Below are 13163 nucleotides of genomic sequence, written 5' to 3'. Positions count from 1 at the left end.
CCGCTGGTCGTGCGCTTCCTCCGTGGAGCCCGGAGGATGAGACCCGTGACTCGTTCCAGGGTTCCCACCTGGGACCTGGCAGTGGTTCTCGAAGCGCTGGCTGAGGCCCCCTTCGAACCCCTGGAGTCGGCTGAGGCCAAGCACCTGACCCTTAAGATGACCTTTCTCGTTCCTCGCTATCACCTCTCTGAGGAGGGTGGGGGATCTCCAGGCACTTTCGGTGTCTCCCCGATGCCTGGAGTTTGCCCCGGGGAGGGTCAGGGCCATCCTGCACCCTTGTCCAGGTTATGTCCCTAAGGTTCCGGCCAGACTGGCAGGGTCCACGGTGCTGCAGGCGTTTCATCCCCCACCTCATGTGACGGCGGAGGACGGGAGACTTCATCTGCTCTGCCCTGTCAGAGCACTGAGTATTCTAAACACACCATCAGCAACTGGATCGTTCAGACTATTTCCCTGGCCTATCAGGTGCGCAGTTTGCCTTCACCTATGGCCGTAAGGGCGCACTCTACTTGAGGCATGGAGGCTTCTAGGGCCCTCCTCGCAGGGGCGTCACTCCAGGATTTGTGTGATGCGGCTGGCTGGGCCACCCCTCACACTTTTATCCGGTTTTACAGTCTGGACCTGCCTTCTGCACCCGGCACCAGTGCGCTCTCCTCCTAGTCGTGCCGTCAGGTTCTGCACGCTGGGGGCAGGCGGGGTTTCGGTGCGGCCTAAGTGGGTATCTCGTTCCCATAGCGTCGTCACCGACGCAGTTCGAGTTCCCTCGAAGGGGAACGTCTCGGGTTACGTATGTAACCCTTGTTCCCCGAGAAGGGGAACAAGACACTGCGTCGGTCCACCACACCTCACCCCGCCTGGAGTGCCTTGCTTCATAGAAAGGGCTAATGTGTCCTATGTGCCGGCGTGCTTATATACCCCCTCCGGTTACGCCGTCACACACTACCGTTCTAGTAACACCAATAGGATTGGAGTAGTTTCATTCATAGTTCAGCCCTGCCACGCCCAGGGGCGTTCCCATAGTGTCGTTACCGACGCAGTGTCATACGTACATACGTAACCCGAGACGTTCTGAAGGTTCCGCCATTTGCGTTCCGTGAACATTATAGTATAGTACAGTATAGTATAACGTTACTTCTTTGTGATGCGGACGTGGAAGATTCTGAATTGATTATGAATGAGAGAGAGCGAGCAGCAGAACATGACGGTGAAAGTTATCGGAGGAAAATATATAAGTTACTTATTAAGTTGTCCGTCAGGCAGACATGTGCAGTGTAGGTCACAGTGTGTTCGTTAACTCTGTTGTTTCCGCAACTACTGGAAAAGTGAAGGCAGTTAACGCTAGCTAACGGTATTCCCAATTCCCATTTCAATTACGTCTTTTAATAGGCTACGTTTTGTGAAGTAGTTGTCTTTAATTGTCCACTGCATCTGTTAGGGCCTGTCCATAGGCTCGCCATTCATCTGTGATAACATCTGAGCCTCTTCTTACATGATGTTGGTCTGCAACAGGTCTTCTCTTGAGCGATCTTTCACCACCCTGACAATGACTTTTCTTGATGTAATTATGTTTTTGTGCTAAACTGCAAAATGTTCAAAATTCATACAGATTGTTCATAAAGTGAAGAAACATAAATAAAAGTTGTTTTCCTGCGCAAAATGTGTGTCACTTCACTTAAAGCAAACAATTACGTGTTATAAGGTCTTATAATTAGTTCATATGGTATTATGTCCACCTGTAATATATTATACAGGGATAGATATATATAACACTTTACTTAAAGCAAATAAAGACATGCTATATAACTTTAAACATTACTATAAGCTATTATTCCATTTTAATTCACTTATTGCAAATGGTGTATCCATAACGAGGCAGAGTCGGTGGTTATAATGTGTTATGGAACATGGTCAGAGATTCTTGCCGCACATTGATATAAACTGGTATTAATATTCGTTATAAAACATTAAATCAAAAGGTCAATACGTTATGAACTTCGCTATAGCGCCTAATGCATGTTTGTAAGTGATTGTAACAACTGTTATAATGTCTTATGGACATCGTGTTATAAATATATGCATAAGTCATTATAGCGATGACCTTCATAGAAAGTGTTACCAACAAAACTATTAAATGTAAGTTAAAGATGAGGAAGAGTACTGCTCACCCTCACAGCTCTTTCCATCTGGTTTGAGTTTGTAGCCTTTGAGGCAGGCACAAGTGTCATTGCCCACACACAGATGAGCACATTTCCCTTAAAAAGAAACACACACATGTTGATCACTGCATTTGCAAGGCTAAATCAGTTAGGTAGATACACTTGTTTATTTGCGTATTATACTACAACCTTTGCAGAGATCACTTAATACTGAATTTTCTCCATTTTCAGTGGATTCATCCTTGTTCACCACTGTGTGAGAGAAAACAAACCATGTTTATATGTATATGTCTCACACCTTAACAACTTATCAGTTAAACTGCATTCACTTTCTTGATTAACGGAATAATCATTTGGTCTATTAAATGTCCACTACAATTTCCTAGAAACAATTTCCAATTTCCTACAAAGGCCAAGATGACATCCTTAAATGTCTTGTTTTGTCCATCATTCTGTCCAAAACCCAAAGATATTCAATTTACTATTCAATAGGATAAATATAGGCTGCAAATCCTCACAATGGTGAAGTTGGAACTTGGAAAGCTTTGGTATTTTTGCAGGAGTGCCTTCGAGCACCACACTAAATCCCCACCAGCTCAGAGTAGGTGTCCTTTGGCTGAATCTGACCTGCTTGTGTTTTTGAGCGAGCGAAAAGATGAATTTATCCTTGGAGTGTAATCACTGTTTACACTTTCAATACGTGCAATGGCAACATACATCCAGCAGGGGACAGAGTGGGCTTATGTTTGACAACACCAGTGGCGCTTCATTATTCCTCCTTTTTATGTTTTTCCTCCAAACGTTTGTGAAATTTGATGTGGTTGGGCACGTTTTCCTGTACTGTTTTCTGTTCTTCTGCCCTTACTGTATAGCTACTTGCCTGCTTTGATGCAAACAAACTTGAGGGAAACATGTAATATTTTGCCTGGTTTATGCCTGTTGTTTGTTTTTTCACCCACGTTCAATTTGTCCTAAATGTGTGGTTTGGTTGTCTGGGGCTCCATCCACGCAGCAGGCCCGGGACACCAGGCCACACTGGTATCCCACGGACAGGTTGTGGTCACAGGGTAGGCCCTGCTCCTGGGCTGTCTTACCCAGAAGACAGCAGTCACAGCACATCTTCAAAACACAAATTAGAATACAGAAGATTACATTTTTACAAAGAAAGGAGAGGAAAACAGAGAATTATTACAGGACTGTAGGGAAGGGGAAACCAAAATGTAGACAAGGAAAAGGGGATTGTGGAATGACGTTAGTTGGTAAAATACTGTAGGCAGATAAGACAGGCTTTTTACAGTGACAACTTTGGAGGACGTGATTTAGAAAGAAAGCCAAGCTCTCAATCAACCAGACAGGCAGACAAGGAGGTTGATTGAGAAGAAGCCAACTGACAGACTTCAGACAGACAGACAGACAGAAGAAAAGCAGGAAGTCAGTAAACAAGATGGACAGTCAGACAGTGATGAGATGACATCATCCCCTCTGGCTGATGCATGCTCAATCAATCATTATGGTAGCCTGGTAATGTCAGTTGGGGAGGGGGATGAAAGGTGAAGAGTGTGGGGGATGGGCACATTTGTGTTTCAGTTTGGGCAATAAGGGTACTTGAAATGTTGCCATGTGTGGTGTATATGTATTGTGATTGCGAGAGCATGGCTGAACACGTGCCACACATGTCTTTCAATTATTACAACTCTAATAGTTGTAGAGTAGTTCAAGAGTAATTCTGATATTATTAAACTTGGGCCCTCTTTTTTACATATTTTGGAGTCTAAATGACTGATGAAATTAATAGCTACATAAGGTTTTGTCCAGCAGCCACAGAACAGGCTGCAAAGTAATCCTTGCGGGGTAATTCTGCCCATAAAAAGCATGTCCACTAAAAGTGCTTGGTTTTACCACTGAATCTGCGTACTAGCATATCTAAACTTCACTAATAAAAATGTTATACCTTGTTTGTTCACAGGTTGTGGTTTTAAGGGAGGGTACGTGTTGGACAATTTCTTGGTCGAGGTGCAGGGGCTTCCCGATGTCTCTGCTGGTTGTTTGACTACAGAACTTCAGGAAGTTGTTGCGCCCAGCCAAGAAAATGTTAAACACTCATTTTTATATTTATATTTTGAAATCAAAAGACATGTAACATGTTAGTAAAGGCTCAGAGTTGCTGGTTGGCAGATTATTTTACCTTTGGCTGGAGCCATGCTAGGTGTTTTTCTCCACTTCCAGTCTTTATGCTAAGCTAAGCTAACTATCTCATTGTTGGAGCTCCGTAGGTGTTGCACAGATTAGAGAGTGGTATCAATCTTCTTGTCTAGCATATTTCCCAAAGATATGTTGAATATTTCTTTAATGGTTAGGATTATTCTTTCTCACATTTTGTCCTAGTGTTACAGAACAGTTACATATTTTGGCATCACGCCATTTCTGTACCATCCTCTGGCATGACGTAATACTCCGCACTCTTTGCCTATGTTTTTGCCTCTGAGTTCCCCCAGGCATCAAGGCCGGTAACACATCATTGAGGGTTTAAGGTGGGGACTGATTTTCATTTCTTGCTTCATAATTACTGTAAATGTAGGGAAGCGATGCACAAATAAACCTGACTTAACCAGCATTTTGTCCAGTTAGAGGAGTTGATTCCGTCTCCTACTCATTCATATCTTTTGTCTTATTCACATCACCTGGGCACATTTGATTGAGTATGAGCCACCATTTGCACTTTCCAATTGATCAAGTAAAGACAAGCTGTCCCACTGACAATTATCTCATCCTTTAAAGAAAGTGCACCAACTTGCATCTCTTCCTTTCTACATTTTGCCAAGCATTTATCTTTGTGATGTGTTGATATGCAGTAGGGGCACATTGAGGGTGGGTTTAATTAAAACAAATATAGAAAGGCTGAAAAAATGCTTGGACATGAGTCTGTGGTAGATCCAAGAGTCAGAGCTAAATTTATAATCTATCTGACAGCAACAAGCTCCATTCCTCCCTGGAGTGGCATGCCTCATCCTGCTTACAGCACACACAGACACACATACGCACACACACACAAATGCACACCATTGCTCTCATCTATCATTTGCCTCAAAACTGGCTGTCCAGCAGCGTGATGTACTGTACACACACAGTGATTTCATTCCCTCTATTTGTTACACATGCATACTCATGCGCACATATAGGTAAAAACAAACCTTTGTAGTCTTGGTCTCGCAGGTGCTGGTGAACAAAGAATCGCAGGCTCCTTGATCTTTGGCCATGTTGATACCAGTGGTGCACATTTTATCCTCAAGCACTGTTACACAGCACTGCTCCTGTACGATCCTGTCAGCAAGAAAAAACACAAAACACAGGTGGTGCATTTATTCTCAGCTCTATCAATAATCTCCTTGGTGCATTACAACTCTGCTTTAGAGTGTAGCCCATTAAAATCAGCCTCAGGCCAGCCTGATGGGGATCTCAGAGTTGTCACACTAAAAATGCGCGGATGAGTGGGTTGAGTAAGCCCTATGTGAATTCAGAGGGGAGCTCTGAAAGTTTGTTGTGTTTTGCAAAGCTGATTTCACTGGACTTAAACTGGGTTGAGCAGCACTCCCTGAGGTCTTTGTTCTGTTGTTTTAGACTCGAGTTAAACCAACATTTCAACCCTAAGATGAACATTTGTCCACCTCCGCATCTCCTTATTCACAGTGGGATTGTGGTTTTTTGAAGGCATTACTCTTAATAATACTCATATCACTAAAACACACAACTCCCCTAAGATAAACATGCTGTGTCCTGTGAGAAAGGAGAACAGTTAGCCACAAATTGTGTGACAGTTGCCAGTATAGAGTTTGCTAGTGGTCAATGACGTCATTGAGCAGACTCATCCCAGTTCTTCCTCAGAAATCAGTGATGACATGTTGCAGATGTGATTTAAAACATTGCTATACGCATAAAGTGAGTAACACTTTTGTACAAGAAGTATCGCAGCTGACCTTGACCTCTGAGCTCCCTGCACATGAGGATCAGAAAATTACGGGGATTAATAAAATACTGCATATTACTATGATGGCTGTTTAAATATCAAAAAGCAATATTTGGAACAAGCGCATTCCCTCACATGTGAGGATTATTATCAAAATATCAGTTACTTAAAGTTTAAGTTTGATCAGATTTCATTGTATTGTCTAGCATTTGCAGTCCAATCAGTTAAGAGTGGGTTTCTGTCTAGCTGGATCTCTGTCGCACTTAAATTTTACAAGACACAAAGCATAAAACGCCACCCCCTCACCTCTCCTCTCTCATTTCCAACAAGCCTCTTTATCAACTATTACCAGGAATCTCTTTCCACATAAACCACTGTAGATCTCAAATTCACGTCAAGGCGCACACCTCCTCTGCAGAACCTTTTAAGGGCACAGTCGCGCTCCTGTTTTTCTTTTCTCTTCTCCTCCACTCTTTTTCTCTCCTACTTTTTTCCTTTGGTGTCTGAAGTAATCATTCAGATTTCCTGTTATTGCCTCTCTCGATCCCTCCTTATGTCTTGTTTCACCTCTGAGGTATTTCCTGGGTTTTGAAACAGCCCCTCTTCTGACCCCCCTCACCCTTTTCCACCCTGCTCCCCCACAAACCTCTGCCCTTTTCCTCTCTTCCCCTCACACTATAATTTGAACAAATTTGGGATCTGTTAGGGTGGCTATGGTAAATGTGTTTGCCATCAGTGTTCACAGCAGCAGATCTCCATGGCTTATGGGTCCTGAACCTGTGGCAGCACACCTTCTAGGGTTACTAGCAGACCTGTTATTATCCCATCACTATTAGTGTTTCCTGCTCTCACGTGAAGTGAATAATGTGCCTGGAGATTTATAGGAGTAAGGTAAAGCAATCTCATATTAAGGGCCGACACACATTTCCCCATACATGGTTCAGGCCAAATCCTTTGGGGCCAATACTGCAGGAGCTTCTGTGGTGCAGATAGGAAATGTAAGATTGTGACAAAGGGTGCAGCAGTTAATGACTAAATCTGAATAAGCTGCAGGCAAGTCTAACCAGCCCTCTTAAGCCTTGTGATTTATTGCAATCAATGAGAGCAAAGTAGCAGATAGAACTTGCTTACCTGCATGTGGTTGACTCAGAGATAAGAGGGAGGGATGCACAATCTTCATTATCATTACCACGCTTCTGACCATCTTTACAGCAGTCCTCCATTGAAATCTGATTGGTTCCTATGGGCATTGAAAAGAACAAAAGGTATATTTTTGCATGTGTGAACAGGTGAAACGGTGTGTACATTTACTGTGCAATGTAAGAAGGACATATCTGGCATTGTCTGGTCTGCTGCAGCGAGGTGACCCTGATCTACATAATCACTGCAGGAGATGTTTATACCCCAGATGGAGTATTTCTGCATCTGCACATACACAGTTAACACACTCACCTTGAGACTAGTGTCTTGTGATATTAAGCATTAACTATTTAACAAACTCACTTTCTTTAGGCAAAGTGAGTTATGATGATCAAAAGTGAATATCTAACCCAAACAAACAAGGATGTTGCCATTATACTCTAAGGCAAGTTGCCTAGCATTCTCTAAAAGATGGAAAAACTAAATTCAAATCTTTCTGGCAAATTAAACTGCCTTTAGGCATTTTTTTGCCAAAGACAATGAATGATGGATATGTTGTTGCAGACACAAGAGGGCTTTTTGACTGGAGCACAACCAACTCTGTGGTGATCTGGCTGTTTATTCATGTGGATTAGAGAGCGTGGAATGCCTCGACTCTGTAAACAATCAGCTGTCGCAATCACATCAAGTACATTCATTTGCCTGTGGTTTCTGTGATCTGCCAAACGTGAAATAGCTTTGGCAGATAGGCTCCTTGGACTTTTTTTTGCCTTCGGTTCAGTGAATCCGATCAGTCTGCCAAATTGTTATTAACAATAAGTCCCTCGAGAAAAAAAAAGAGAAACAAACTCACCGTGAAATAAATTTTGTTGATCCATTGTAACAGAATACGAGTTGTTGCTGGTTAGTGACTGAATGCTCTGAATTATAGGGAACAGTTATTGTGAAATGCACTGAACAAATCCATCTGTTTGAGACACAGCGTCTGCCGTGAGAAGTCTGGCAAGAGTCAGCAACTTCAGATAATAAGTTAGATTAGGTAGGGAGGACAACTGTCTGGAATGGCAGTCCTCAGTTTTATAGATTTGCTGCTTTCTCCCATGGGGCAGGAGGAATTTTATTCTAAACATTAAATCAAAGATGAAGCACAAGCAGGAATAGTCATCATTACAAACACTTTTCTGCATTGATAAACTCTGTTACAACACAAAGCATTGCAATAAAATTATAAAATCTTAATTTTTCAGAATAGTGTGCAGACTTCTATAAACCCAGTTCCTCTGCCCAAAACTAAGTAAGGGCAAGATATAACAAAGACCAAGAGTTTATTAAAATTAACATATGTGGTTTTTCTGAAGAAAGCGAGTCATTTCTCCAGTATAGGCTTCAGGAAAACAAAGCACAGAATTAAAATATTGTGACTATTGCTGCTACATAAAGGATGATTAACCTGGCAGAAAGGAGTGAATATGGATAAAGGATTTATTACATTGGCAGCCAGATTAGCTGACTCACTACTGAAGTCTGGCACATCCCAGAATCCTCTAGCCAATAAACCTTGTAGCAGCTGGATGAAATGAGATGGCATTTTAAAAGCTTTTCACATGAGCCTACCAAGTAGGCCGTTTCAAAGTCTCTCTCTCTGTCTCTGAATGATTAAGACTTCTATCTGGTTGCAAAGTAACACCAGGATGTTCCAACAAGACTGTACCAAAATATGTTGATTTCAAAGTTGAAAGATTTTAGTTCTGACTAATGCCATAATTGACTAAACAATTTGTATTGAAACCGGAAGGCTTAGGAACACCTTTCCAGTTTCCACAAGATAAATAATCTCAAAAACTTTTTCTCCAGAAACACAGTATGTATATTTTAAATGACCGAAATAGTTGGCCGTATACTGTAACTTCTCCCACTTTTCTGTTCTAAAGATTTCTCCCAACAGTAGCTCTCTGCTGATAACTGTAACCCACTAGGCATCATGGAGTAATTCCAACGCCACCACTGTCTGCTACTCTAGCAAACCTAAATTGAAAGACCAGAAGTGCCGTAAAACTGTATGGCACTGTTTTATCAGAAGAGGCAAACCAGGCGCAGCCATGCTCCGGTCTATATGTAGTCTGCGATCGTTCTGTCTATGTGATTCATTGTCTGTCTGGAGAGGGCTGATTTCCATTTTGGATGATGGTGTCGATTGTGAGGGCCATTCTGTCTTGGCAGAGCAGCCCATGGCTTGCCTGAGTCTAGACGCCTCATGTAAACAAGGCTTAATGAGCCTACTGGTGGAGCTCCGCCCAGACAGAGTAGTTGGCTTTAGCCAGACCTCACAACAGGACTGCACATCTCTTCTACAGGAGGAGATGATAGTGATATAAAAAGGCTGTTACACAAGAGGTAGATGTTTTTCACTGTGTCTATGTTCCTATCTATCTATATGTAAAACATCAACATATTAATGTCATATTCCCTCTTAACATGACACATTTTAAAGAATTATTGTGAGCCAGGTTCAGGTGTGAGGAAGAAGTTTCAAAGACTGACGTAGACATAACATAGCATAGTTTATTGAGCCTGGCCGAGGAGACACAGTGCCAGCATACAACATGGGAACATGTCGAAAGCCAACACCAAAACTGAAAGATAACATCTTTTGGTCCCTTTTATGTTTCTCTCTTCTCCCTAGTGCCTGTAGGTTTTCCCTCTTAGGTCATCTTTAATCAGCCTTCACCTAGAAAAACAAATCTATCTGATGTTTAGATGCCAATGCTACATCATATTGAAATCTATTACTATCCATGAGTTGTACTCTAATCTGGGGAGCCAGGAAGTTCTTTTAAACATTCTGGTAAGACTCAACTTTGCCAGATTCCCAGAAAACACCAATATCTGCTAGCCTGACACCTGAGCTACTATCTCTACCTTATCAGTCAAACTGTTCCCTAACAAGGACAGTTACATGTGAGAAATAACTAGAGCTGGAAGGTCAGTTAACACTTGTCGCGTAAGCTAATGGCTTCAAGCTAGACCTGTCTTACCTTTCCCTGTTACATCAATTAAGCCCCCTAGGAATATTCTTTAACAACACACATCGGTACTTCAGGGAGTTTCGCTAATGTAATAGGTCAAGCTGTTAGCTGACTGAATTTTACTCTACACTGACACCACACAAACTCCCTACAAAGAAGGCACCTTAGAGAAAAGTGGCCCTGGTGACTGCGAAAATTGCCCCATGTGGTGACCAGGGGACAATGAGCATTTGGATATGGCTCATACCACGCCTGGGTGACCCTGCTGTGGGCACTCAAGTATAAATCACACCCCTCTGTCTAGATCATCCTGTCCTGCTGAGACACTGGTTATTCTGACATACCATCACAGCATACCAAGGCACTTGGCCTTTGACTTGCAGGACAGAAAGTAAGACACCAGGGCTGAGAGAACTCTTACTTACAACTTCGATGAAACTGCATTTTAACACTCTTCATGTCATGTGACATCTTCTTTTATCACATTTCATTAATCAAGTTGAATCTAGTCTAACCAAATGTAATGAACACAGTTCAGTAGACTATTTTATATCACATTCAAGCAAATAAAGGTGTAATATCTGGATTTTGTCCTACACATTGCAGTTTACAAAGTGTTTAAGTGACTTTATTTAACACTATGTCATTATAAACCAGTCTATATATAAAATTGTCATTCTTATAAAGCATTAATTGTAATGTTTTCTTTCCAGTATGTAATGAAATAAGGTGAACGTTTAATCCTATTTCAAGACCAACCTGCAACACTTTGACATGCCCCAACTAGACCTATGACAAATTCATCACCTCACAAGGTCTCACTCTTTGTCTATTACCAGTTTGATTCTCACTGTAAACATCGTTTCATATTAAAAGTCATTTGACAAAAAATATTCACCCACATCAACAGGCCTATCACCATCACACCAACTCCATTCGTTATCTTGGTTTGTCCTAATTAAATACCGTTCAGTAGTAGTGAGTACAGTTTCTTACAGAAAGATAACTTACCTTGGCCATGGAGAACTCCGAACAGAGTGCACAGCAGCAGTACAGACGGACCCATTGAATGAAACGAGATTCAACTTAAAACTCACAAACTGTGCCCGAGAGCTTTGAGCCGTAACCGATGCTGGTTATTCTGCAAGACGTGTGAATAAACCGCAGTGCTCCTTTACAAAAGAAATCCTGAGTCCGCAGGAGAGAAGTGGATGTGATGGAGTTGAGTGAGTCGCAGTTGCAGCGTGACTGGAGGAATGAGCGTCTAATTATGGCACTGTGAGGGGCGGGCGCTGGACCCACAGACACCGACTTATTGCTAATCAGGTCCTTTTTTTCTAGTATGAACTCCAAATTAAATCCGTGATCACTTTGACTGTATATTACAATTATACTAACATTTTGGGACTATTAGACTCAGATGTGAGATCACATGGTAATGTATTCCTAAACTCGGGGAGGAATGTTTATTCAAAATGCCTAACCCCTGTTTTCTTTTATGATTGATATATTTATGCCTGTTGGAAAGTATAAGACCAGAAATACTACCTAGGGAGATGTGGGCTGCCATAATTTTTATTGCTTACAGGCAGGAATTGCAAGTGTCTTCGGGCTACTGTGCTTTAAGGTATGCATGCACACATGGAAATTGTCTTCCCATCAGTGGCAAAGTAGACTCTTTCTGTCTGTGACTAATGATTGTACTGATTACTCCACATCTGGAACCAGTTTTGGGGTATTTAAAAAAAATCTGTTGAGGCTATGTCCAGACTGTAAGCCTTGAAACCTTTTGGATACCTCAGTGAGAATATGGGGAATCAAAAAATAAATACTTTCACAACCACTGTCTGCAAATAACTGCATTTATGTACTGCTACACTTGAGTTTGCTGCACCTTAAGGAAGATATAGATTGCATTGGAACCTGGAAACCTCCCTAATAATTTAATTCCCACTAATACTGTATCTGCACATATATATTTATGGTCTCTGTAGGCCTAACGCTGAGCCTATTTTTCTCTTTAGTTACTAAAGTTCACAGCTGTACCAAAGAAAATGAGGCATTTTCCTTCAAAGTTAATGAATTAAAGCTTTTGTAACAGTGCCACATATGTGGGCTCACCGTCAGCCAGAGTGATCATGAACTGTGAGAAGGAGCTGGGTATAAACAAGCTACACACCCAAATGGATGCACATACACACACAAGTCTACCAGAACTGGCAAGAAACAGAGAAATGATTGCTAGACTGCATTATAAACATTTTGTACCAGCTAAGGCCCTCTGCAAATTCAATCAGTCTACTGACTCTGGGCATGGTGACAGAGAGGTTAAATGATCTTCTAATCAGAGCCATATGTCTCCACCACCAGTCTAGCCAGTCTAGAAACATCACCAAGGACTTGATATCAGGACACCACAGGCATACAGGAAAGCTCACAAGTATATGGCAGTTATAAATAGGTAACTGGGCTGTAAGTGTAGTGTGTGATGAGTCTTGTCTCAATCTTTGTGCTCTGCAGTCCACCACAGTTTCCTGTTGGTAACTGTACTGTTAACAATCTTTCTATAAGACCACATTTTGATAGACTATACTAGTGTTTTGAATGTGCAGGCCCATTAAAATGCATAATATACATTTATGGGTGTTATTTATACCTTCCAGACAGTCTCTTATGTCTATTTGCTAGATAGTACTGTTGCAGAGCTGGCTTATTATAGTGGGAGTGTGGATTTATTGCTATTTATCTTCCTTATTTAGAAGATGCCTTTTTCAGTCTTGGTATTCAGGATCCAGACTTTCTCATAAAGCCTACTTGAAAAACACCCCACTATGGTGTAAAGATTTGATAGCAGAATTTGCTCGATGTAATGCATTA

The 13163-nt window shown here is 41.8% G+C and overlaps 1 protein-coding gene across 2 annotated transcripts in view; it reads right to left on the bottom strand.

Annotated features, from left to right (window-relative positions):
• fbln1 (fibulin 1) overlaps positions 1–11517 on the bottom strand; it is a 48909-nt gene extending 37392 nt beyond the window's left edge. For both annotated transcript variants that reach the window (XM_046037957.1, XM_046037958.1), the window contains exons 1-6: positions 11298–11517; positions 7252–7360; positions 5348–5477; positions 3116–3275; positions 2346–2408; positions 2166–2252 (exon numbers count right to left, since the gene is read on the bottom strand). In XM_046037957.1, the coding sequence (XP_045893913.1) occupies positions 2166–2252; positions 2346–2408; positions 3116–3275; positions 5348–5477; positions 7252–7360; positions 11298–11352 (604 nt within the window). In that variant the 5' untranslated portion in view covers positions 11353–11517. The remainder of the gene's footprint in view (positions 1–2165; positions 2253–2345; positions 2409–3115; positions 3276–5347; positions 5478–7251; positions 7361–11297) is intronic.
• Positions 11518–13163: the final 1646 nt, after the last annotated feature.

This window comes from Micropterus dolomieu, linkage group LG22 (genome assembly GCF_021292245.1).
Source record: "Micropterus dolomieu isolate WLL.071019.BEF.003 ecotype Adirondacks linkage group LG22, ASM2129224v1, whole genome shotgun sequence".
Classification (NCBI taxonomy): Eukaryota; Metazoa; Chordata; class Actinopteri; order Centrarchiformes; family Centrarchidae; genus Micropterus; species Micropterus dolomieu.
The sequence above is the reverse complement of the archived record's forward strand: the minus strand, read 5'-3'. Positions and strand labels throughout refer to the sequence as shown.